The following is a 27,944-nucleotide window of genomic DNA, read 5'->3' as shown; positions in this document are numbered from 1 at the left end:
AATGTAGTTTTTATTGAAACAATTTTCTATGAGATATGACATTCAGTGTCTTTGTTTTTATAACTTTTCCCTATTAGAAGTTCACAGTTTGTCCTGCTGTTCCCTCCTTTCTCTTAGTTGTAGTAGTAGTATAAGTTTTGCAGTAAAAATGTTGATGCCTATAGCTCACATATGCTGGTCCAGATCAGTTGATGAGTTTGTAGCCTTGTAGGTTTTTGTTGTGGTTTCTTTTCACTCTAAGCAAATTTCTGCAGAGCCAAAATTCATGACTACAAACAAGGATGTTCATTCTGCCTATATGTGTCTAGGTTGGGAGCAACAACAAAAGAAAACAGGAATAAGGTGCCATGTTCTGGCCTACTGAAAATGGAAGATTTACATTCATTTTACAACTATTGCTAGCCTGCACTGACTATTTGTGTATTTTGCACATATGTCATTTTTAGTGGCCATTTCCTTCGTTCCCGGGTTTCAAAAATGCTGGTTTTGATTTTCGCTCTCATGGCTCATGAACTGACACCACTAACCAGCCAATCGGTGGCATGCAGTCTGATGACTTCACATTTTGGTACATGGTCAGATCACTTGCAACCCCGGCCGAGCAGGTACTATGTTAGTAGCTGGTGCCAGGTGCTATGATGTAATGAAAATCCCTGAAAACCGTGGCAAGTCAGAATGAGTGGGTAATAATGGAAAAGGGGCTAATTCATTTCTACGACCTGCATATTATTGCCACATGAGGCCTAGCATTGTTGTGCTCTAGCAGGAACCCCAGACCCACTGCATCAGTGTAGGGTCTGATAATGTGTCCAAGGAGTTCATCCCAATACCTAATGGCAGTCAGGGTTGCTGTTGTGAAGGTTGCTACAAAGGTCCATGCCTCCCTCCATGGATATGCCCATCACCAAACCACTCATGGCGAATGATGTTACAGGCAGTATGTTGTTCTCTTAAGCTTCTCAAAACCCGCCCCCCGCTTGTCCTTTTCAGGGTCGCGGGGGGCGCTGGAGCCTATCCCAGCTGTCATAGGGCGAAAGGCAGGGTACACCCTGGACAGGTCGCCAGTCTGTCGCAGGGCTAACACACAGGGACAGACAACCATTCGCACTCACATTTACAGTTATGGGCAATTTGGATTAATCAATTAACCTATCCCCACAAACTGCATGTCTTTGGATGGTGAGAGGAAGCCAGAGTACCCAGAGAGGACCCACACAAACACGGGGCGAACATGCAAACTCCACACAGAAAGACCCCAGCCTGATTGTGGAATTGAACTCGGGACCTTCCTGCTGTGCAGCAACAGTGCTAACCACCGTGCTGCCCTAAACAGTTAATATTTAATAATCAAATTAATGACTAAAAAGGCACTGATCTAATTAATATCAAACTTAATACAACCAAAAACAAATAAGTACATAATAAACAGTCAAACAAAATTTAAAACACTTGATACTTGCAGTGGTTGGCAAAGTTTCCTTTTATCCAGACCTGATAGTAGAGGGCTTTCAAAACAGTCTCTGATGGTGTCTGAGGAACTGGAACAGGTTTTGGATTCAATGTGCTGGAGGACTTGCATGTTGTTCTTCAGATGCTCGGTGTAGATTAGCGTTCTTTCCGTGCAGTATGAAAGCAAATACAAAGCACAATAAACCAAACTGCCCATTTCAAAAGCAAATATACAATCTTACATCTAATAGAGCTGACACAATTAATCGTATAATGATTTACAATTGTGATGCATTGCAATGCGGAAAAAAAAGCATTCTTAATCCATTCAGAAGAAACTAATCGATTATTAAATACAGTCAAATCATCTTTTGCATTGTTGGATCTTAACAAGGTTCCAACAACATGCAACAAGCAGAACTGGGAGTGAGACAAAACATTTAACTTGCATTTAACAAACTTAAACTGGGACAGGCTGTTTTACAGCTGATCAAATGTTTAGGACCACACGCCTTTAAAAGGCCAAATCTGTGCAAAACTGTGGATTCATTGTCATTTTCTGTCAGGTAGTCAGACTGTCAGGATGTTCTGATGGCAAAAGCAAAAAAACTCTCCTTTTTGAACATGGTCGGCTTGTTGAACTGCATAAGTAGGGCTGCTCACAGCGCACCATCGCTGCTGAGGTGGGATGCAGTTAAGACGGTCATTTCTTCAATCAGCGGTCTCCAACCTTTTTTGCGCCACGGACCGGTTTATGCCCGACAATATTTTCACGGACCGGCCTTTAAGGTGTAGCGGATGAATACAACAAAATAAAACTAGTACCGGTACCGAAAAAAAGAAGATTTATTCATAACACGCGTGAAAAGACCCAGGAAAACCGAGTTAACGATAAAAACGATAACAAAATAATGCGGAAAACCGATAAAACCCCTGAAAACTATACATTTCACACCTGAGCCTCAACTCTCGTGGCCCGGTACCAAACGACTCACGGACCGGTATCGGTCCGAGGCCCGGGGGTTGGGACCGCTGTCTTAAATAATCCTGGGGGTTATGGAACAAAAACGTGAAGTGGAAGATCTAAAAAATCCTCAACCTGAATTAAGGCCATTAGTGGTGCCGATTGCACCAATGTGAGTGAAGTTGGCCCCCCCACGTTCTTCAAATCCAACAAAAGTGGTATCAAACGTTTGTGCTGGTTTGTGCTGCAAAAATTTTCGTTTGTGCTGCTATTATTTTAAAGATATTAATAAGAATTTCTAGAGGTCATCAATGGTCAACCAGCCCCCCCACATTACCCAAATCAAACAAAATTGATGTTAAACGTTTGTGCTACATTTGTGCTGGTTTGTGCTTCAAAAATTTTCGTGTGTGCCGCTATCATTTTAAGAATATTAATAAAATAACGTCTTGATGCGTGCTTAATCATCCAGGTAAGTAAATCCCAAAAGGTTGATTCTGTTCATCTGGACATTTTCAATGGGAGAAACGTTTCATCACTCATCCAAGTGACTTCTTCTGTCTCAGCTGCCTGCAGGTTTCCCCAACCTTATAAACAGTACATTTGCATAGTGAAGGAAACTAGCGCCCCTGAATAAACAATGTGCTGGGGGGTTAGTTCCATGATTGTTAGTATGCAAATTCTTATGACCATTGATCAATGACAACTAATCAAAGCCTACTGATCAATGACCATGAGTACCATTCACAGAAAGTGGGGAATGGCTACAATCACAGCATTGTAAGATGGCGAAAGATGTACCCTTGGGCCCCCCTTCTCGATTCAGAGATGGTTAGCATCCTGACAGCCCAATGGACGAAGCTGACTCTCAGTCTGCGTGTTCTGGCCCGGAGGCTCTTCAGTATCCTTCCTGATGGCAGCAAACTGAAGACGCTGTTAAAGGGATGAGTGGAGTCACCTGTAATGGAGAGGGCCTGGGGAGGGAGGCAAGAGAGGTCCCCACAATGCTCTCGGCTGCTTTCACTACTGTTGACAACAGCCTTACTGTTTCAACTGTTACCTATGAGTCCTTTTGAGCACTAGTAACTCTCAAAATGACTCAAGTAAAATAAAGATCATGAGCTTGTTTAAAGTTTCAACTTCAGGATTTATTCTGCAGATTTGCCTCCAAGGGGGTTTATGCTCCTCCTCTGCACTAAGCGCCACCTAGTGGCATCTTTAAGTAATGTCATAGAACATGTAAAGTGTAGTGAGATAACAGTGAATCACCAATTAAAGATATAATAAGCACAAAAAATATAACTAGGGTGCCCCCCGTTAAATTAAAGATTTTCTCTAATAATTGAATTACTAATTAAACTAAAAGTGAAAGACAAGCCACTATCACCCTTTAAAGAAAGAAAACAACAAAACCCAGGAGTTTGTCACTAAACTGAAAAATAAGTTAATGACCAAAAAACACACTCCTCTCTACTGATCAGGAATAAGCAGTCATCTCACACACACACACATCCCACTGGCTACAAAACCAACAAGACTTTTTTCTCCTTATCTTAATTGCTGAGTAGAGTCAGCTGAACAAAAAGTGTGGCACCCAAGGCGGGGAGATGGCAGGACGCACCCACACACGGTCAAATTCCCAAGACAAACCAAATGAACCTTTTTGCAGTTTTCAACGTTATTAAAGGAATGCTGTGGCTTTTATTTTAGTTTTAAAATACTACATGTATAACAGGTTTAATCCCTGAGGTATGTCTGTTTCTGAAATTCCATTGTTGTGTAACAAACCACATTGCTGTTAAGCTCTGTGTGGTTGGCTTTGTGTGTCTGAATATATTTGACTGCATATCTGTCCGCAAACTGTGGTGTAGCCCAGCCCAGTCACTTCAGTGAGAAGGAGTCAAATCCAGAAGGGAGTGCATATGTGTGTCTATGTGTGTTCAATTTAACGGCGAAGCCTTCACTCAACAGCGATGGCAGTCCACACATCCAGGATGTTTTCGTTGCTCCTTATAATGACAGTTTTTTTTGTGGCTTTGATTCTATCTCAGGAAAAGTTATCAAAACGGTAAGTAGTTTATTTTATTTTGTTTTTAAAAAAAGGAATCATAAATTGATTTGCTAATTCTGAACTTTCCTTTTTGTTCCCTTTTGTCCTGTTTCCATTTGTGCTTTTCTGTGAAATTTATGATTCAGTTGGATAACTTTCTCAGGAAAACATGAACTCAGATGGGAAAGCATTTCGTTTGATATTAAACTCTGGGGACAGAAAGAAAAAACAACTGCACTGCTTTCTGTGTCTACCACAACCAGCCCAGCAAAAAACGTTGATTCAACACAAACAAACCCAGTGACAGAACCGAAATACTCTACACATGGAGCCGTGGCTGAGACTCCAATACCTCTCCTCTACCAAGGAAATTTCACAAAGGCTCCTCAGTGGGATTTTGATGATGTCTATAACCAGGATGCCCCACCTAGACCAACAGTAAGCATGCTAAGACACAATATGACAGAAACAGGTCAAATGTAGTAATTAACTTGATGGGTGTGGGCTGGCAACGCTGAAGTGAGCTCAGCAATGCAGTCAGTCTGTTGCCTCTGCTGTAACTGTCCTGTATTTTCTGTTTGACTGGGTTTCTTAATGGTTTCACTCCATTTAATTATTCCTAAAGGTTTCTAAAATAAGTCAGGCACAAAATCTTTTTAACCTATTTCACAATTTAATATTTCTGTTATTATCAGACATGTGCCCAATCACTGCGAAACTCTCAGGATGAGAACTTCAAGAAGGCTTTTCTTCCCAACATACGTTTGTTTCTGCACAAGGACAACATTAATATGAGCGAGTGGAATCGCCTTTCACATTTTAACAATCCTTTTGGGTTTATGGAGTACAAATATGATGGTAGGTAGTTGTGAAACTGATATCAGGTCAAGTATTGTGTAACAGACTGCTAAGTAATGGAATAATAGATTTTTTTTTTTTATGATTTAATTTCCTCTTCCTAATTCTAACTCTAAATATTCTGATAAAATAATTGTGAAAAAGATACACGTCAATAAGAAAGACAGTTAAGTGTTAAGAAATATTATGTCACCTTTTATTATTGTTTTTGTGTCACACACACTTTTCAGTTCTGTAATTACACTATTTCCAGCACAAGAGAGACAAAGGACAAAGCTCATCAAGCTTATAAAGAAGTAATTAAACAATCAGTCAAAAAAGCTAAGATTGAACTTGTATTGAAAGACATGAAATTATTCTTACCGCACCCAATGAAAATACAGTCATTTCATTATATATCTGTTCAACGGCTCTTTAATGGAAATACCTAATCATCCAATCACATAGCAGCATCTCAATGCATTTAGACACATAGATATGGTCAAGATTACCTGCTGAAGTTCAAACTGAGCATCTGAATGGGCAACGAAAGAAGATTTATTTGTATTTAAGTGTGGCGTAGTTGCTGGTGCCAAATGGGCTGGCCTGAATATTTCAGAAAGTGCTGATCTACTGGGATTTTAATTTTCCCACACAAACATCTCTAGAGCTTACTATAGAAGCTTTTTTCTGCACTGAAAAAAAGTTTTTTTTTGTGAATTAAAAAATTACTTTTTGCCATCCATAAGTCAATTAATAATGATAATAACCCATCACAATACAATAATAAAATTATAAAATAATAAAAATAATTCATAAAATGGTAGGAAGCACTGGCAGTTCTCTGGGTGAAAACGTCTTGTTGATCTCAGAGTTCAGAGGAGAACAGCCAGATTTCTTTGTACTAATATGAAGACAACAGCAAATAAACACTTGTTACAACTAAAGTATGCAGAAGAACAGATAACAAATTGAAACTTGAATTACCAGAAAGCCACACACACCAGTTGCCACTCCTATCAAAACAGGAAACTAAGACTACAGTTTAGTTTAGTTAGTTTTAGTCTAACCCTAATCCAGCAAAACTGGAAAACATAAGATTGGAAAAAACACTATTTGGTCTGATGAAATTCTGCTGTGAAATTTGCATGTTAGGATGAAAATCTGGCATCCACAAGTCTGAACAGGTTTGCTCCTGTAAGTGTCTGTACTTATGCGTTCTCTTTTCGTTTGCAGAAGTGATGGCTTCAGTGAAGCTGATTCCAAAGCCAAAAGAGCCACTGCTCCTCCCAAAACCAGGGGGCGATGGCTGTGTTCACTGCGCTGTGGTGGGTACTGCGGGAATTCTGAACGGCTCAAAAGTGGGTGCAGAGATCGATGCTCATGATTACATTTTTCGGTAAGAAAGAGCTTAAAAAAATACCTGCCTATTCTCTCTGAACTGAAGGGTAGTTTAGGGGTAAAATGTTCCTATTTGAGAGCAGTTTAATGGAGAGCACAACAATCACTTAGGTCTGATGAAATCTCTAGAAACAGCCAGCTAATAACATATTTCAGTGGTATTTAAAAATACCACTGAAATATATTATAAACCTTTAAGATCAAGATAAATTAAGTGCCTGAAAGCATCACAAAGAGAGTATTTCTTCTTTGGTACAACATCACATAAATTCTCCAGGTACTTTATGAGGTAAACCTTATTAGTACTATGCTGGAGTCCTTTTTCTCTTCAGAACCTTCTGAAATAGACCAGCCAGTCGGCACCAACAACCATGCCACTTTCAAAGTCACCTTTCTTTCACAATTTCTACATGTCTATATTAAATTTGAATTGAAAAGCCTTATGACTGGCTTACCAGAGGTTTGGGTTGAATAGGTGTACCTAATAAAATTTTTTTTTTTTTGCAAGACGTTACTCAAATTAACCTATAAGTTATTTCTATTCACAAAATTTTCTGAATGTATAAAGAGAGAACTGCTCTTATGTATCACAACTAAACATATCATATCTTAACACAGCAAACAGAACACAATGGCCAGTTGTGACTGGGTTAGGATTAGACTCTCATGCCGGGCATATGTAAACACAGAGTGGAGAGAGCTGCTGTCAGGAAGTATAGCAGCTCAGCCAGTCTAACTGCCAAACCAAACTGCCTAATCTCTGTTTACACTCAAGCAAATGTAATTGTAGAGTTGGGCAGATAGCACAGAAAGAAAGCCTGCAATGAGACCTGTCAGAGAGCTAAAGAAGGATCCAAGAGGAGAACACACCTCTTAAAATTCCAGGATATTCCACACCTTAAAAAAAAAATCAATGTATTATTTCTGTGTATTAGAATGCATAGGACAATATTTAACTATGGTGGAGAGCCTTTGAGATATAATTTGTGTACACTTATGCAGACACTGATATGAAACTCATTTCTCTCAGAAAATCGGCAGTTGTTCTTCAAGAACTTCTTTCTTTTGAACAACTTAAAAAAGAAAAAGAAAAACCTCCAAGAAATAAGAAGCAGGAACATGTGCAGACATGTATTTGGGTGTTTTTGGTTATTTTGGTTGAGCAGATTTTTTTTTATCCTTTTTTGTTGCAGAGCTTAAAGACAATGGCAGCATATAAAAAGAAAACCCTTACAAACAGAAATGACAAAAGTAGCAATAATTATGATATAATATTGTGACAAAGAAGCCTAGGAACTAGGGTTGCAGAAATGTCGTAAATATTTCCCATTGCCTAAGAGTTCCTTTTCCTGCCAGTCAAAGCTTTCCTGCTAAATAATCCATCGCTGTTGTCATACGGTGTTTTCAAACAGTGATTAAGTGATTCATTCATTTGCAAACTGCAGGCAGCCCTTAGGTTCTTTTTCAACAGACTTTTTGCTGGTGCACTTCACATACACATTGAAACTGTGCGCTGGACATTTGGGCCATATTTGCTAAAGCAGTCAGTGCTGGACAATCTGGAAGCATTTTGAAATCTCTGACGCTTGCAGCTGATTTTTTCTACAGCATAATAATTTAATTTCACTACCTTACCAAACTTATAGGTACAGTACTTACATGTACTTTTTTCTGACTGATGAATAAGCTAGCTCTTTTTTTTAATTAATGAAATTGTCATGAAACTTAGTTTTTCATGTGCCATCTCTATATATCTGTATATATGGCTTATATTAAGCCTCCGGTTTAAAGATGGTAACAAATGGCGAACAAATTACTTTTTTTTGTCAAATTATTGCATTCTACTTAAACTCTGGATTGGCTGGACCAGAGGCGGAGCCAGACATTTGAAACACCCGGGGCTTAGCCCAAAGAGTAGTATGCATGTGGGATTTTTTTTTTTTTTTTTTTTTTGGGGGGGGGGGGGGGGGGGTGTAGAAATGACTGAAAGATTAATAGGCTCTGTTCAAAAAAGAATGACTTCATATAGGGAAAAATATATATCACATGTGCAGGACACCTTAAACTAGTTTTTTAATTAAGCAGCAAGGCAGAACAAGGTCAGGGCTGTATCAAGACACGAGGACTAAACCCCAATTCAACCAGACCCAGAACTGATCCAGAATTAAAACAGGACTACAACAGTTCAAAATCAGGATTACTGAGGATTTAACCAAGACAGAACCAGAATCAGAACTAGATGATAGTAGCACTAAAAATCATCATAGACCTGCACTACACTTATTTTTTAATTCTACCAAAGTACAATATTTAGATTGAGAAAAGTTTATATAATTATTTAGCCTTGTTGTGCAAACAAGCCTGCAGAACTTAATAAATACAGAATTTGAAAAATAACAAACCTAAAAAGAAACACTAGGTACGAGATACATGAGGACCTATGATACGGTGATACTTTTAGTAAGCAACCATTTGACTAACATGTGTGTCTCACCTGCTCTTGTTCATCTGTTCTGTCCTCGTTCTCCTCTCTCTCCCTCTTTGTGCTGACAATCATCAAATATACAGTTGAAACCAGATATTTACTCTTCAGATAAAAACACTTTTTTAATTGTAACATCAAATCAGACTAAATGTTTATTTTTTTAGATAAATATAAAAACATATTTGTTAACTTTAAGAGTAAAGAGAGAAACTATCTGTATTTCTTAATTGCAAATGGCACCAAATTGTATTCAAACTTGAGCCACACTTATGGAGCTCCACAATTCTTTTCCTGGTGTTTTGGTTGACATCTCTTAATTTTCCCATTTCAAAGAAACAGGCTCTGTGTTTTGCCTTATATGCATCCACAGCTGTGCCACCAATTTACTCACATGGACTCTACTAACCTATCAGAAGCTTCTTCAGCTCAGAATGGAATCGTCTGGAGTTTTCTTATTAATTAACAATAAATTTAGTGTACATGTACTCCTAAATTTAATGAAAGTGATAAAAAATAGACAGCTCTGTCTCTCTTTATTCTGAAATTTAACTAATTCAAAATATATTTCAATATTTATCTAAAACAAAAATTTACTCTAAATTGATGTTGTACAGTAAAAATGTTTTATGTTTTCTCCCTAAAGTGTAAATATCTGGTTACAAATGTGAATATCCTGCTACGTACTGAAATCCCTCTTGTTTTGCATAGAAATATACTGAACAACATACAAAGCATAATATATAAAATAACATTTACCCGAGTTTTTTCTTTGAAAGAAGCCTCTAATGTCCATTCTTATGTTTCAGTACATAACTGAAACCGATTTAGTCGGGGAGGGTAAGAACTGAAAATATGAAATAAACACACGTAAGCTAAGACTCTCTAAAAAAAAATAGCATTTGTTCGGCTTTTCATTTCGCCATTTGTTGATTCACTTGAAGAGCAAGTAACGTAATATTGGTCAAGTGATCAGTTTGATATCAATCTTTCGTGATGCACCGTCATATTTACATTATTTGTACGGTACGAATGATTTGCTTTGGTACCTGCTCAAACTTAAGCTCTCCTTAGTATGGCTGGCTCCGTCTCTCCAACAGCGCACTCACGGGCAGCAGCTGCCCCGCCCCCTCGCTCAGTCGCTTAGTGCCTGAGCTTGGATCATACCAATATCAGGGGGGGATTCACGCACAGTCGTAAATTCCCACAGTGTGCACTATGTGCTTCGAATATTGTGTGTACTTTTTGTTTTATACAGTTGTCAGCCAGGCATCTAACTATGAAAAATTACACTCCAAAATACCCCGGGCTTCTGACAAAACAACCCGGGCTTAAGCCCCGTAAGCCACCCCCACGCTCCGCCCCTGGGCTGGACTATAATTTTTTTTTCGTTGGGTCAGGGTTGGATAGTTTTTTTGTTGTTTCCTTACTAAATTAAATCATCATATACAAAAGTTTGTGTTCTGCATTTACTTTAGTGTCTAATATTGAAATTACTTTCACAATCAAAAACCTACAGCATGTGACAAATGTGTGCAAAAAAGAAAGAAAGACAGGAAAAAATTCAATATTGAGGCAAATATGTTTGACAGAAACAGTGCCATATCTTGTCTTGTTATTTATTTATTTATCTTTCAAGCCACTGTTTATGTATAAGGTGCATTCTGTCCTTTGACCCTCGTTGTAAGCTACAGTATATGACTGGTTGGTCACAGGATGAAAACCCCGTCATATCAGACAGCATTATCAGTTGCAATAACTTTACACCAATAAAATATAGGAAACAGATTAACTCTCTGGCTCTTGATACAGCCCTTACTGTCGTAGACAAACACACTTGATATGGATGCTCTTCATGGACTTCAGCTTGCCATTTAATGACATTGTTTCAAATAAGCTGTTGGACAAAGTTCATGCACTGACTTAAATATGTTACTAGATGCTATATTAACTCACCAAATGCCCCCAGGCTGTCAGGCTGGACAAGCAAATACCCCAAGCCTCAATATGAGCACTAGAGTCATTGCGATCCTCCTCTATATGCTCTGTACACTTAACTGTCAATCCATCCATAACATGGACATCACGGATCATTCGACTCATGACTGACAACAAAGAGGATGCATACAGGGAGGAGGTTCACACTTTGACACCATAGTGTCAAACACTTAAATGTCTGAACAGGATATTGCCTAAATGTCTGTGCACCTACCACAATTATATGTATGCCTACCCACAGGTTAGTGATTGAAGACCAGCTTTCTTGTGCTAGTTCCAAATAGTCAGTTTATTGTCACCTTGCTGAAACAAGAATTGATATTTATAAGTTTTTAATTTAACAGTCACAAATAGGTCATTCAAACTATATGTGACCATTTAACATTTATAGCTGTATATTTTCATCATATCTTTCTCATTATGTCTTTCTCCTCCTTCCAAGGGATCTAATTATATCCCTGGAGAAAGGAAGAGTTGCTTGAAATAATTAGAAGTCTCTGTGTAATCACTTTTTAGCTATGGTCCTCTCCAGATGCCAAAGCCTCTATCCATAAAGAACAAGCTGAACCAGCTTAACCATGGAATCACTTAAACCTAATGCTCACCGTTGTCGCAAGTCTGATTTCAGCTTGCTGTCCACCCAATGATTTTTGTAATATGGCGCAAGTGCGCAATCATTTTGGTCTTTACCAACATTTTAATGATCTATTAGTACAGGAACTAAAAGATTCATCTCAGAGAGAGATGCTTCAACAGTTTTCTGGAAAAAATGCAAATTCTTTGCTTCCTCTGCTCTTATACCCATGCTGATGTGGAGGTCTCTTCCTGAATAATATTATTATTTATTTTTTTTATTTCATGTTGATAGGACAGTGAAAAGAAGACAGGAAAGCTTACACTGGCCCAGTGTGGTGTGTCCCACACCCTTACATGAAATCCAAAGAAGGAAATAGACTTTCAAACTCAAATGAGAAGCCAAGCAATTACACTCACAAAACTTGTTCTTACCTCAACTCTTAAGGAAGTGATACAAGTAGAAAGAACCGACTTTATATGAGGAATGACAAGATTACCTTTGAGTTCCCAGACTGACTGTTATTTCCTAAGCCTAAACAACACCAGCTATTGTCTGAAAAGATCTCTTACCGGCATGTGACTCAGCTGTACTGGTAAATGACACCCCCCTCTGGTACTCCAGACTAGAAATATGAATCACATCAGTCATCAAACAGACCTAATTTTAGCCAGTGACTCATGGAAAATTTATTTACGCCATAAGTTTCACCTCTTTGAATGGAAGTCTGTTCGATTTTTTTGGTACCGCAACCTACTAAACAATGGCGCTATTGCAGCTAATTAATATTATGCTGATCCTTATTTCCAGTCTTGCATACAACTAGACGGCAGGTGGATGAGGCTTTTGTACTAACACTCCTGAGATATGAGCACTTAGTGACATCATACAGGGCCAAGAGCTGAAAAACTAGTTTGTTTCCCCCACTAAGTCAAAATACTGGGAAAATTACTCAAAACTGACAAAAAGGGTTATTAATAACTAGAAATTAATATAGAAATTAATTGCTGAAAACATTTTTTATTGATGTAAATAAACTTGCATTAAAAAAATTCTCTTGTACTTTATGGGAAGGCATCAAGGAAATCCTTGAACAAATGCTGCTATAAGACAGAAACTAAGGAAAAGCACAATAAGATGAAAGGCATATCACACCGCTTTCAGTGTGAATGCTGTCGCTTGAACTATAGTGACTGAACTTGAACATTGCAATGAAATCAACATAAACCAAACCAAAGATCAATTTTCTGAATTGCGTCTGTTTGGCAGGATGAACGGTGCCGTTACCAAAGGTTTTGAGGAAGATGTAGGAAATAGAACATCAGTGTACGTTCACACAGCGTACTCCATCACTGCATCACCTTCTGTTTTTGGGACATATGGATACAAATCTGCCCCTCATGATGAGGTACTAAAGCTTAGACAGGATTGTGATACTTTTTATAATCTCCACAAAATAAAGATGATTACTCTGCATAATTTTTCTCTTGGCAGGGAATAAAATATGTGATGATTCCTGAGGGAATAAGAGATTTTCAATGGCTCGGGGGTCTTCTCAAAGGACAGCAGATCTCTGGTGGCCAATTCGACAAGGAATGGTGATTATCATCTGCAGGAAATTGACTGAAAGTTTTGATGTATGCTCATTGTTAAATTTTTAGCTTTCATTTGTGATTTCTCATTGATGTACATGACTGTTACATACACTGGTTATTTTTCTCTTTCTTTAACAAATTTAGATTTTCTAATTGCTTTAAATTGACATTAGACAACTTTTTAAGAGCAGCTGTGGTTTTGTCTAGCTAGTAAAAATCCATGGCCACAGCTCCCAGATGTCACTGCTGAGTGCACCAACAACCAAGTGAGAGACGCACAGGTGTCTTGCTTAACAGATTCAAATGACAAATACCCTCTTGAAACACCCAAAACAACATGAAACTTGGGTTGTAATCCACTTTGGTTTTAGGTTTTAATAGGCAATTTATAAAAAAAAGAAGAAGAAACAAACAAAAGAAAAAAAACTAATAATATAAATTATCCCTCCTGTCTTTTGTGTTTTAACCTCACCAGGCCAAGGGACTACTATTCAGGGCAGTACAATGAGAGCCGCTTCTACGTTCTACACCAGGACTTCCTCCGATACGTGAGGAACAGGTCAGTTGTTATCGGAGGTAAAAATAAATAATTAGATTTAAAAAAAACCACACACACACACACACACCAAAAACTGAAAAAAAAAACCCCAAAAAAACCCAGCATTAAAATACCAGATTTTATCCTATTTAAATATAATAATGACAAATAAGATGCTTACATTTAAAGGTAATGTCGAATTGCCAAAATGGGTAAAACGACATTAGGAAGCAAAAAATAATTATTTTTATCATTCATGGAAAGCAGAAATTTTTTCCAAGCCAGTAAATTATGAAATAACTAATTAAAAAAATGTAAGATATCTGGGCCACGCAATCACCATAAAATATTATTTTTGGTGATTGAACTCAAAATCATTTAATTCTTATAAATCCAACAATCAGATATTTGATCATTTACAGCCAACAATCATTTACAGCCTTTCCTGAAGCTATTTTAACTTAAAGGTCAGTGTGAAGGATGCAGTGTTTCCTTACTTGTCAGTATTTTTTTTCTTCTTCTTTTTATATGTTTGGTTTGTTTTCTGTTCATTTTCCATTGAAGCTTTTTTTATCCGCAGGTTCCTAAAGTCACCTAATCTGAATGAAACATTCTGGCCATTAGTCAGACCAACCAACGGAGCGTTCACTCTCTTCCTGGCTTTGCACACATGTGATACAGTGAGTTACTATCACCTTTACATTTCATTGTGAGAGTCACAGATTTCAAAGCACACAATACAGATACTGACAGGCACTGAACCCCAGAGCAGCTCTTTCATTAAAAGAAATTATTTAACACAATTTTGCAAATTGGTTAAAACTGAACATCACATATTTTAAACATATCAGTACAAACGCTACTCTGTTTGCATAGCAGAAAGCATTGCATTGTTTTCATCCAAGCTCATCTGTCCGTCCATTTTTTTTTTTTGCTGCTCATCTTATTCCGGACAGCAGTCTGAGCAGAGATCCTCATACTTCCCCCCACCCCAGCCACTTCCTGCAGCTCATTGGAGATTAGAGGAGACATCAAGGGACCCCAAAGCCAGGCGGGACATGTAATCTGTTAAACGTATCTTGAAGTTGCCCTGGGTCCTCTTTCAATGCCCAAACTACGTAATCTAGGAAGTGTGAAGCAGGCATCCGAATCAAATGCTCAAACCACCTCAAAAGGCAGTTCTGTGTGATACAGCAAATTTTGATATCTATCTGATATCAAAATTTGGGCTAGGGTTAGTACTGCCGATGACAATGCGTCCTAACAATGCATCTAAACCTATAAAGGCAGTTTATCCAGGAGAGAGAAGTATGTCTGTCACGGTTTGCTTGGAGATTAGAGAAGGAGATCCAAAAGCAGACACTGTGGACAACGGAACATATTTTTATGCCCTGGCTTTTAACACACTATAACCCAAGGACTTTGGTCTTATTTGACAGTCTTAGTTATTGTTTTCATTCTTTTATTGTCCTATAATTGTTTTATATTGTTATTATTGTTTTACATTGTTTCTTTTTTAATGGCATTTTTATATTGTTAAGCACTTTGTGCAACATCGTCTGTCTGAAAATGTGCTATATATAATTTGACCTTGACCTTCAAAAAACAAAAGCAAGCCTTTATTATGGTTGATTACATAAAAGCAAAACTAGGCAGCAAGGACAGTGGCAAAAGCTAAACTAGGACCTAAAATGGGAAACCAGAAATGACTATAGCAACTATGAACATGATTTTGAACTGGAGCAAAAACGGAAACAAGCCCAGAACAAAAATCATGAAAACCTTGAAAACTTGAAATGAACCAAAACATAAACAATGAAAAACCAAATACCATGAAACTTGAAACACTGGGTCACACGACCCAGGACCCACCCAAGTGTTGTGATTTATGAGAAAATCATCAGTTTTAATGACCACTAATCATTGTGGTTTTTACTTGGCACTAGAATTAGTTAACAACCCTTTAGCTTTTGAGGGTCACAGGGGAGCATGATCTTAGTCCCTGAAGATATATTTTATATATATATAATAATGGATACTTTATTGATCCCCATGGGGAAATTACTTATTTTTCTCTGCATTTGACCCATTCACTCAGTGAAGCAGTGGGCAGCCCACTAAGCAGTGTGTGTGTGTATATATATATATATATATATATATATATACACACACACACACACACATACATATATATATATATATATACACACACACACACACACACATATTGGTTGTAGGTATTGCCCGTAGTGCTGCATTAACATCATCTAGCAGACCTTCTGAGGGAACTTCACGTAATCTTGGTAACCGGCTACGCGGGATCCAGGTTTCAAGCTTGGCCATGATCCTATTTTTCAGGTCAGTTCCTCTCGCACTCAACGATCCTTCTCCTATCGCACTTGGGGCTATGTACCCAATCTCGGGTGGGGGTGATGATATCGCCCCCCTGACCTGGCGTCCTGACTCCTCCTTGCCGTAGCATTTGTGTTGTACCTCGTCAATCTCTAGCTGTGAGAGCAGTCCCTTCTTTCGAATGTTGGAACACTGAGCTACTAGTTGTTTCGCCGTCATTGTGGATGTTGGGTATCGAAGAATCCATAGGTCCCTCATCCTATTCATGTAGCCCCTTCCGCCGGGGTTACTTGCATAGTAGCATTCCAACAACGCCCTGTTTTCGTCTCTTGCCCACCGATGCCTTCTTGTTCCAGTAGCCCACTTTTCGTCAGGGTGCCCTGGTTCCTCAACACCTGACGCGGACCTTGTTGATCCGGGCGACGTCCGAGCCGGCATGCCTTCATATTTATCTGTCTCGCTCATGTCTGCGGTAGGCTTGCTTAGCATAGGGGGTCTAGCCTTAGGACCCTTACTGGATACAGACGCCCCAGGCAGGAATCGAACTTGCGATCCTCTGTTCCAAAGGCGTGTAGTCTAACCACTACGCTATCCAGCTGCATGGTAAGAACAAGATCCGGGCCATCAACACGTACGCCCTGCCCGTGATCAGGTACCCTGCTGGGGTAATAGGCTGGCCAAAGGAGGAGATAGAAGCCACTGACATAAAGACAAGAAAGCTCCTTACCATGCATGGAGGGTTTCACCCCAAATCCAGCACCCTGAGGCTGTACGCTAAGCGGAAGGAAGGGGGCCGGGGACTGGTGAGTGTCAGCACCACAGTCCAGGATGAGACAACGAACATCCAAGAATACATTGGGAAGATGGCCCCAACTGACCGAGTGCTCAGTGAATACCTCAGGCAGCAGAAACCCAAGAAAGAGGAGGGAGACGAGGAACCATCATGGAAGGACAGGCCCCTGCACGGTATGTACCACCGGCAGATAGAGGAGGTGGCTGATATCCAGAAATCCTACCAGTGGCTGGACAAAGCTGGACTGAAAGACAGCACAGAGGCACTAATCATGGCAGCACAAGAACAAGCTCTGAGCACAAGATCCATAGAGGCTGGGGTCTATCACACCAGGCAAGACCCCAGGTGCAGGCTGTGTAAAGATGCCCCAGAGACAATCCAGCACATAACAGCAGGGTGCAAGATGCTAGCAGGCAAGGCATACATGGAACGCCATAACCAAGTGGCCGGCATAGTGTACAGGAACATCTGTGCCGAGTACAACCTGGAAGTCCCGAGGTCAAAATGGGAGATGCCCCCAAGGGTGGTGGAGAATGACCGAGCTAAGATCCTGTGGGACTTCCAGATACAGACGGACAAAATGGTGGTGGCTAACCAACCGGACATAGTGGTGGTAGACAAACAGAAGAAGACGGCCGTAGTGATCGATGTAGCGGTTCCGAATGACAGCAATATCAGGAAGAAGGAACACGAGAAGCTGGAGAAATACCAAGGGCTCAGAGAAGAGCTCGAGAGGATGTGGAGGGTGAAGGTAACGGTGGTCCCCGTGGTAATCGGAGCACTAGGTGCGGTGACTCCCAAGCTAGGCGAGTGGCTCCAGCAGATCCCAGGAACAACATCGGAGATCTCTGTCCAGAAGAGCGCAGTCCTGGGAACAGCTAAGATACTGCGCAGGACCCTCAAGCTCCCAGGCCTCTGGTAGAGGACCCGAGCTTGAAGGATAAACCGCCCGCAGGGGCGTGCTGGGTGTTTTTTTTTTTTTTTTTATATATATATATATGTGTGTGTGTGTGTGTGTGTGTGTGTGTGTGTGTGGTGCTATGTGGTGCTATATATATATAGCACCACAGTCCAGGATGAGACAAGGAACATCCAAGAATACATCACGAAGATGGCCCCAACTGACAGCATGCTCAGTGAATACCTCAGGCAGCAGAAACCCAAGAAAGAGGAGGGAGACGAGGAACCATCATGGAAGGACAGGCCCCTGCACGGTATGTACCACCGGCAGATAGAGAAGGTGGCTGATATCCAGAGATCCTACCAGTGGCTGGACAAAGCTGGACTGAAAGACAGCACGGAAGCACTAATCATGGCAGCACAAGAACAAGCTCTGAGCACAAGATCCATAGAGGCTGGGGTCTATCACACCAGGCAAGACCCCAGGTGCAGGCTGTGTAAAGATGCCCCAGAGACAATCCAGCACATAACAGCAGGGTGCAAGATGCTAGCAGGCAAGGCATACATGGAACGCCATAACCAAGTGGCCGGCATAGTGTACAGGAACATCTGTGCCGAGTATAACCTGGAAGTCCCGAGGTCTAAATGGGAGATGCCACCAAGGGTGGTGGAGAATGACCGAGCTAAGATCCTGTGGGACTTCCAGATACAGACGGACAAAATGGTGGTGGCTAACCAACCGGACATAGTGGTGGTAGACAAACAGAAGAAGACGGCCGTAGTGATCGATGTAGCGGTTCCGAATGACAGCAATATCAGGAAGAAGGAACACGAGAAGCTGGAGAAATACCAAGGGCTCAGAGAAGAGCTCGAGAGGATGTGGAGGGTGAAGGTGAAGGTGGTCGCAGTGGTAATCGGAGCACTAGGTGTGGTGACTCCCAAGCTAGGCGAGTGGCTCCAGCAGATCCCGGGAACAACATCGGAGATCTCTGTCCAGAAGAGCACAGTCCTGGGAACAGCTAAGATACTGCGCAGGACCCTCAAGCTCCCAGGCCTCTGGTAGAGGACCCGAGCTTGAAGGATAAACCGCCCACAGGGGCGAGTGGGGAATTTATATATATATATATATATATATATATATATATATATATATATATATATATATACACACACACACACATTTCTGATATTTTTTAATGTTTTTAATGTTGACTGCATGTATGTATATATAGACATTCTGCTGTAGATTTGTGCTGTGCATGATCCAGATTGATCCTGTATTAAGGTATTCTGCAAAATATGTTTTGAAAAGTGCTGTACTAAAATATTTTTTTTCTTTCTCTCTTTCTGTATCCTCAGGTGGATGCATATGGGTTCATGACTGATGAATACATGAAATACTCCAACTACTATTTTGAGAAGTACATTAAAAGTAATGTAATTTTCTATGCCAACCATGACTACATTTTGGAGAAGAATACATGGAAAAACTTTCACAAAAGAAAAATAATAAAGCTGTTTCAAAGAACGGAGCCAGAAACAAAGACAGAAAACCCGAAGCAACACTGAGTTCCCTCTTAATGACAGAACCCACACCACTGCTCTGTTGATATTCAAAGCTTGTTTCAGGCAGCACGTTGGTGCAGTGGTTAGCCTAAGAAAGTCCTGTGTTCAAATCCACCATATCGCCAGGGACTAAGATCCAGCCCCCCTGTGACCCTCAACTGGATAAGTGGAAGATAGATGGATGGATGGATGGATAGAATGAAGGTGATCTGATTTGTTCTAATTTGTTTGGGATGTTTTGCCAATCCTAAAGGGGTCCTCAGTCCAGTATATAACAACATCACAAGCAGAAATCTTTAAATTAAAGACATTGAAACATCTTGTCAGCCTAAAGGTTTATTCCATGGGACTTTTTGAAAAAAAGAAAAGAAAAAGAAGTGTATGTCTGTAGGTTATTTTTTATATTATGAGACAACCTGATTGCTTTTAGCTGAAGGTAAAAGGACTCCTCCAAGGTTTATAACTCTAAACTGTAACTAAATTGTCTCAAGGTTTAGATTATTTATTGTCATTATGTTACAAGAACGTAACAAAATTTTCAGTGGTGCCCTCAGTGATAAAGAAAATACAAAAAAGATCAATAAATAAGATTAAAACAGGGCAAAAAATCAAAAAGTTTAATGGAGAAGACTTTAGCACTCTTTAGAGTACATGCATACTCATATGCAAAGAAAAGTTGATGATACTGTAAACAAACACGTATGGATCAGTATTCAAGGTTTGACTCTCATCATCCACTGGAGCACAAATTGGGTGTCATCAGGACACTACAACATGGAGCGAACACCATCCCCACAGTTACAGTGGCCAGGAAAGCAGAAGAACATATCGTGATTATCCCAGCTGGACATTTGTTAAAGCTGGGAAGGCGCCTAATGAAAACTTCAGCCAATCCAGGAGAGAAAGACAACCGCTGACTGAGCGAAAACCCTTAGTGATCTCTTACGTGTCAGGAGTATTGCAGCAGTTGAGACACATTCTCTTTAAACTCTTTGGATTACAAACCTCAAAATGCACTGCGCAAAAAATTGGCCCACCCCAAGGATCGGGTTCCTCGACACAAACAGAGTAACATAGATTATGTTGTTAGGTGCCAGGAGGATTGTCATGATTTATACGTCGGGGAACCCGACCTGGCTAAGCAGATGGGACAACACGGAAAAGCTAACTCGTCAGGCCAGGACTCCGCAGTCTATTCACACCTACACGCTAGTGGACACTGTCAATGATGAGGATACACACAGGGAGCAATGCTGGTTTGAGTGGGGAGTCAAGGAGGCCATTTACGTAAAAAGGGAAAAAAGTGAAAAGGGCAAGACATCTTTTGTATTTATTGTTTCAGTCTTGTGTTGAGTTGCCCCACATTATTGTGTGTTCCCTTCTTTTTCTGAGTCTCCTACAGTTTGTTACTATTTCCATTCCCATTATATCCCAGTAAATCCTTAATTTTTGCTTTCAGTTTTTTGATAGCGTTTTCCCTTCAAAGCACTTTTTCATTTCTTATTCAGATATTCAAGTAAATTCAAATAAAATGTGCAAACAGCAATAGCACTGTCGAATACTGAAAGCCTCAGCCAACGTTTTAGAAGCCTGAAATCCCCTCGATCACATTCCTTTTTGCAATTCAAATAAAAAAAGAACTGCTCCCTTCAGGATTCAAATCATCAGAACAACTTTGTATCGCATCCTTCACTATTTTACTACAAGTAAAAGGTGGTGTCTGTCAAACATGGCCAACATGTTTGTTCTGTTTGTTTTTTTCTTATTGAAAAATCGTTCGATCACCCCCTTCTTTGAGTGCATGCAACCTAACCTTTTCAAAGTAATAGCTTCAATGCTGGATTCTTAACACGTACATTTTCAGATTCTGATACTATAACAATTTGCATTTTATTTTAGTAAATATTTAGTATATTTTTGTTACTGTACAATGCAATGATAGTGTTAAGTTAATTAATTAAAAATAAAATGCTCAACTGTACTAAATAAGTACAGAATTACTTATAAGCAGGGTTAATTGTTTTTAATTGCGTCAGAAGCACAAATAATAATATTTGTTGTCAAAATTGATCAAATCATATTGATTTCTTGAATATGCTTTTTTGTATATATACAACTGCTGCAATCCCACTCTAATTAAAGGAATTCTATACCAAAAATACTGCAAATGTAACATTTATTCACTTGACGAGTAACTCAGGCAGCTTGAAACACTAGATTTATTTTTGCATAAAAGCACAGTGTGGATAAACCGAATCTCTTTATTTTTAACTGACTGTTGCCTAAAGGCAGGTGTAGGTTTTTGGATTGGCCTAGCGAATCCTTTACTGCCATCTAGTGGTAAAGACTAATATTTCATATAAACATGTTAACAGTATCTGCAATATATTACACATATATCCAACATATCCGTATTTCTCCAAGGGTTTTAATGATGAAGACAAATCCAGCATCCTTATTTTTCTTTTATCCTACATTTTATTCACTCACTTGTTGCCTCTGGTGAAAGTTTAAAGGTTACAATGAGTAAGGAAATACTTAGAATGAATCATGAAATGTAAACAGAGATGTTGTGACACGCTTAAATGTTCTACTTAGTTCATGCTACGCTTCATAAGCAACTGAGCTGGTGAGTGCGGGCTGGAATGGGTGTGATATTGTTTTGTTGTTCCAGATTGCCTGAATGGATGGTGCTTCATTAAGTTTTTGAAAAGTTTGGCCTGCCACAGAATAACAGCAATAGGAGAAGTATTTCTTGATCTCCTGCATGAGGCCATGACACTGAATAATGTTGAAATGAATAATGTCAATGTTCAGTGTGACATGACACTGTATAAATTTGTTTACCTCTCATAAAGTGTGTGAATGTGTGGATGACTGAATGTAGTGTAAAGCGCTTTGGGGCCCTTAGGGACAAAGTAAAGCGCTATACAAATGCAGGCCATTTACCATTTACCATTTAAAGTAGAAAAATAGTAACATCAATACTCACACAAGAACATCCATGGCTTCAGGCTTATACGAACTAACACATTTGTGGAGAGAGTGCCAGGTGGTCACTATAATAAACAAGATTCATGACTCTTTCACTTCAGCTCTGGGAGTAAGTAAGTGCTGTGCAAGTAAACGTTTTTTGTTGGTGGTGGTGGTTTTTATTGTTGTTGTTAAGGTAATGCGAAAACTATGTCCTCTTACTGGCATCCTCAGGGGGATGTATATAGATTCATAAAAACACAATTACATAAAATACACCAACCACTGTTTTGAGAAATATATTAAAATTTATGCCCACAACTACATTTTGGAGAAGATCATATTTAAAAAAGCATTTCACCAAAGCAAAATAAAAAAGCTGCATCAAAGAAAACTAGAGACTAAAATATGTGACTGCCAAATTGTTTGTACTGGTGCAAAGTATGGAATAAAGGGTATCTGGTTTGTACCAGTTTGTTTGGGATGTGCTGTATGTCCTATTCTATGCAGAAGCAAATAGAATAGAATAGAATAGAATAAAATAGAATAAAATAGAATAACCCTTTATTGTCCCTTATTGGGGAAACTCCCACTGCAAAGTGACAGACAAATTGAGCATGCAGATTCAAACAAAAGAACATAAAATAAAAAAATAAAAATAAACTAGTGCTGTCAGCGTTAATCTCATTAAAATGATGTTAACGGCATAACCGCATTAACACGGCAAATCTCCGTTAGCAAGTGTGGGGCTGGATGGCGCTAACGCGTTAATGAGCTAACCGCGCTAACGCGTTGACGCTGTTATTGTGAGTTTGCGACATTGAATGCAATGATAAAAACACTAAACATCCCACAAAGGTCAGCTTTATTTCATTCATAATATAGCTTTATAGATGATGTTACATGCAGATGTTGCACAATGTTTACAAATGTTAGAGACCATTTCAGTAATCGCTGATGTAGTTGAGGAATTTTACTGCCTTACTTTCAGTTAATGTATTTTGTTTTGCACTATGCATATTTTATATGCCATTAGGTCATTTATTGTGAAAATTCTCATGTAGGAACTATTGTACTGCATGTTGGTTCCACTGGTGCACCTGAGGGAGATGCACGCCATGTTGATGTGTGAGCATGGCAAGTTGAAGCAAGAGAAGCCAATTTAATTCAGAGAAAGTTGTTTCTTAAAAGTATCTGTAAAGTGCTCATTTCTGCCTCAAAGCATGGGTCAGCCAGCGAGGTATGTTTGTATGTTATATAGATCATTTTATGTCTTTACTTCACTCGTCTTACTATCTCATTGGATTTTATGTTATGTTTTAGTTCGACGGTGGCGTAGTTTGTGATCAAGGTGAAGCTGTAACAACCCCAAGATCTTACAACTAACATTAAAGCCAACTTCATGCCATCAGTAAAAGAACTCTTTATTGACTTTAAGAAGAGGTAGAAGTGATAGAGGAATTTGAGGCAACGTCGAAAACATCTACAGAAGAGTTGTAAAAAACATAAGTTCAACAAATTCTGGAAAGTAAAACTTTGGAAACAATAAAGAACAAAAATTAAAAGACAAAAAAGACCATAACATTAAGGCAAACAGCCAAATGCTATATCCATTACACCCCTAGAAATTAAAGTGTACTATAAAACGCACTGGATGACGCAGACTGGGACATGTTTCGGCACAGCTCTGATGACATCAACATGTTTACGGAAGCGGTTGTGGGATTTATCGGGAAACTAGCGGACGACACAGCAGAAAGAACTATCATCCGAACGTTTCCCAACCAGAAGCCGTGGGTGGATAAAAACATCCGCGACGCTCTGAGATCACGCACCGCTGCCTACAATGAAGGGCTTGTCTCCGGTAATATGGACCTATACAAGGCTGCGTCCTACAACGTGCGCAGCGCGGTCCGAAAGGCAAAGCGGAGCTACGGGGAAAAACTAGAGTCACAGCTACGACAGTGCGACTCTAGGAGCCTGTGGAAAGGACTGCGGACTATAAACGACCAGCTTCTTCAATGATGAATGCAGATGCTTCACTGGCTGATGAGCTGAACACGTTTTATGCTCGCTTCGACGCCGCAGCAATTAAAACAACAAACGGCTGCGGCGCGCGCTCGGAGTGCACCAGTGAAGAAAATGCATTCGTCATCACAGAGCATGCCGTGAGGAACACCTTCAGGAGGGTGAACACCAGGAAGGCAGCAGGACCAGATGAGCCACAGTAAAAACACGCGCCCGACCGAAGCCGTCGTTCTCGCTCCTCTGGTGTGAGACGAGAGCGGCCGATTAACATAGGCTCCGGAGCGGCGTCCGTTTCCACGGAAACGGGAGCGGATGTTGACACCGGACGTGACGGTGGAGGAAGTGAAAACGTACGAGGCGCAGGTTTACGATGTTTCTGGTTCTTTTCTGCCTCCCTTTCCCTCAGGCGATTATCTATCCGAAGGGAAAGGGAGACCAAGTCTTCAAAGGATTTGGGCTCATCGCGGGAAGCGAGCTGGTCTTTGAGCTCGTCGTTTAAGGCGCGACGGAACACTCCCCGAAGGGCATGATCGGGCCAATTGGCCTCGGCGGCTGCAGTACGGAAGTCGATAATGAACTCCGCGACACTCCGGCTCCCCTGTTGCAACCCGAGCAACCTTTCATCAGAACTACCCTCCGATACTGGGTGAGTAAAGGTCTTTTTAAACTCGCACAGAAAATCATCAAACGAGCAGGTTGGGAGCGGGTGAGCCGACAGGTACGCCTCGGCCCATAACAGCGCCTTGCCCTGTAGCTTAGCCACCAGATATGCTACCCGAGCTGATTCGCTAGTAAATGAACGGGGTGAATGCGTGAACGCGAGAGAACATTTCAGTAGAAAGGCCGTACAGCGGCCCCGCTCCCCAGAGTACGGCTCGGGTTCTGGGAATGCAGCATCGCGAAACACGGAGCCCGAAGGGGTCGGAGCTGGGGAGGACTGGGGAGGTTCTGCCACGGGCGCAGGGGACGCGGAGGATGGGCCTGGAGGAGGGGAAAGAGCCGACTGAATCTCCTGCAGGGAAGCTAAGATCCTAGCCTGGGTCTCGCCTATGGCTTGACACCGGGTGTCGAGAACCTGCAACGCTTGCTCATGAGCCCCTAAAATGGCTCCCTGCTTGGAGACTGCTGCACGTACTGGGTCTGCTGAGTCCATTTGTTGGCCAGTTCGTACTGTCACGGCGACGGATGGCCGGTACTGAATAGGACCCAGGTGCAGGAACCCAGAACGGAGACGGTAGATGATTTAATAGTTTATTACAGTTAAGTGCAAGGGGAACAAAAAAAAGGGAAACGTGGCAAAGACAGAAAATGACGAGACGTGGAGCCTTGGTGTGGCGTGCCCAGGGGAACGTGGCTAGGGCGAGGGAACGAGGCCTGAGAAGTGGAACGGAGCTGAGTGGGGAACAGTCACACTGAGGGGAGAGGATATAGAAGTTAGGCAGGTAGTGAAGGCAGCTCAGAAGTGGCCAGTATAAGAGCAGCAATTCTTACTTTGCAGTTAGGGACCTGGAGTGTTTGAGAGGGGGATGATGAAGATCCAGGGGAGGCTGAGTGGCGTGGAAAGGCTGACCTGAGATCCGGGGCTCCAGATGGAGTGTGATGGCAGGAGGGCAGGCAGGTGAGGCACAGAGGGATTTCCAAAATGATCACTAGGTATTCCGAGTCCAGAGGTGGAGTGAGCCAGGGTGGGTACAGCGACTGTAGCACAAAAGAGTCTTGGTTAGTAAGATGAATTACAGCGAGAACTTGAAACACAAGACCTGTTACCAACATGGGTTGATGACGAACTGGCAGTGAGTGAACATCGATGTGTGGTTTAAATCCCTCTGGCTTGATAGCCTGCAATAGGCTCCAGGTGTGCAGGAGCTGGAGTTGGCCCTGCCCAGGGGCGGATCCCAGGTCAGTTCAGGAGCCTAATGGAAACTCCAGCCACCCACCGTAGACCATGACAATGTATTTTTTTTTTTAAATTCCAATCCATTCTTCTTTGGCAGTAGTAGTCTTTAGCAGCATTTAAATAACCTTTATCAGATTTGATGGTTTTGTTACAGACTTTTCAAAAAAGTGTTTTGCTTTTCTTTCACAAATTTGGGGATTAAATTTTGTTAAAATGTACAAAACAGTGATGTCATGTTTTGTGGCGAGGACCCAGGCACAGAGAGACTTGATGAATTTAAGAATCTTATTATTTAATAAAGAAATTTGCAGACTTGCACAGAGATGGTAAAATTATGATGACTGATAATGGAGATGAAGACAACAGACGATGAGGACAGGGAGGAACACGGGTTTAAATGCACCAAGGAGACAGTCAGAGGGAACTCGGGACAACTGGAGACATTTAAGGATGCAGGGACTGACAGGGATCTTGTGCTTTGAAAGAAAACTTCTCCCTACTCTATAGTTGTTACCAGCCATGTTTTATTTCCACGCTGATGTCAGATTTAACCAGACCTTGGCATTTATTGGTCATGGCGGCCCACTATGATTATTTATACAATATGCGAAAGGACATGACATACCAGAGGATATATGTACACATTGTGTTATTTAAAAAAATAAAATAAAGCGCAGCAGCCAACAAGGAAGAGAGTAATCATGTTAAAAAACTACTACCCACTACTCAGGGATTCATCTTGCATTCTTACCTCCTCTCTAGCCTATAGCTCGCCTTGCATCCACTCTCAACCTGACTCTGTCTGCAGCCAATAACAATATTAAAAGTGTATTTGGTGACACAAAAACAGGATATTTCTAAGTATAGTTTAGTAAGTTTCCACATGTCTGTTGTTGATGCTGAGAAAGGCCCACTAAAACAATGGCCACCAGGCAAAAGCAATGCTTTTGACTCGATCAGTGTTAACCCCACCCCTGAATTTGATGGGTGAGACTGACAGATAAAATTAATTCATGAACACAGCCGCAAGGCCAGGTGTACCAAAATGAATTAAATAAATGCATCATTAAATAATTGATTAAATGTAAATTCAATTAAATGTCAAATTTGTATTAATTGAATATATAATTGTATAATTAATTATATGTATAATATATAATATAAATAAAATTGGAAATAAATAAATAATGTATTAAAAGCTTTAAATGAAATGAATGGGCATTTAATTATTAATGAACCATTTAATTAATTCCAATTTTAAGTTGATCTGTTTCCTATATTTTATTGGTTTAGAGTTATTCCAGATTCCGACTGATACTGTCTGATATGACAGGTTTGTCCTCCTGTAACCAACCAGTCATATATGCTAGGTCCCAATTCAGGGGCTGCATCCTTTGGAGGCTGCATTTGAAGGCCGATTACATCACAGCCAGGCAGCAAAGGCTGTCCCAATCTGAAGCCTGCACCAAAAGCGGCCGACAAATGCATCCTTCATTTCCCCAAATTTGAACAATGGGTCGGGCGTATTCTTCTAAGTGTACGAATTT

At 40.4% G+C, this 27,944-nt stretch overlaps 1 protein-coding gene and 1 long non-coding RNA gene across 2 annotated transcripts; one reads left to right on the top strand and one right to left on the bottom strand.

The window, feature by feature from the left end:
- Window positions 1-4,288: 4,288 nt before the first annotated feature.
- LOC146663879 (alpha-N-acetylgalactosaminide alpha-2,6-sialyltransferase 1-like) lies at window positions 4,289-19,890 on the top strand. The gene is made up of 9 exons (XM_085415335.1): window positions 4,289-4,481; window positions 4,610-4,901; window positions 5,159-5,321; window positions 6,537-6,699; window positions 13,025-13,163; window positions 13,250-13,353; window positions 13,826-13,909; window positions 14,469-14,568; window positions 19,293-19,890. Exons 1-9 carry the CDS (start codon window positions 4,387-4,389, stop codon window positions 19,500-19,502), a joined length of 1,350 nt encoding a protein of 449 aa, XP_085271461.1. The 5' UTR covers window positions 4,289-4,386; the 3' UTR covers window positions 19,503-19,890.
- A 5,706-nt stretch (window positions 19,891-25,596) lies between these two features.
- LOC146663878 (uncharacterized) lies at window positions 25,597-26,444 on the bottom strand. The gene is made up of 3 exons (XR_014912929.1): window positions 26,272-26,444; window positions 25,992-26,198; window positions 25,597-25,912 (listed from the first exon to the last, which is right to left on the bottom strand). It is a non-coding gene; the product is annotated as an uncharacterized LOC146663878 (long non-coding RNA).
- Between the last annotated feature and the right edge of the window lie 1,500 nt (window positions 26,445-27,944).

The sequence above is a fragment of the Rhamphochromis longiceps genome, linkage group LG8, assembly GCF_057381845.1.
Source record: "Rhamphochromis longiceps isolate RC_006_pf linkage group LG8, R_longiceps_female_GT1.1, whole genome shotgun sequence".
Classification (NCBI taxonomy): Eukaryota; Metazoa; Chordata; class Actinopteri; order Cichliformes; family Cichlidae; genus Rhamphochromis; species Rhamphochromis longiceps.
Note: the sequence above shows the minus strand (reverse complement) of the source record. Positions and strands in the feature narration are given on the sequence as shown.

What these genes read in the sequence shown, in the direction of transcription:
- LOC146663879 (XM_085415335.1), top strand. Translation starts at nt 4,387, where the DNA reads ATGGCAGTCCACACATCCAGGATGTTTTCGTTGCTCCTTATAATGACA. An exon ending in ATGCCCCACCTAGACCAACA is followed by an intron (nt 4,902 to 5,158) that starts GTAAGCATGCTA and finishes TGTTATTATCAG; the next exon opens with ACATGTGCCCAATCACTGCG. An exon ending in GCTCATGATTACATTTTTCG is followed by an intron (nt 6,700 to 13,024) that starts GTAAGAAAGAGC and finishes TCTGTTTGGCAG; the next exon opens with GATGAACGGTGCCGTTACCA.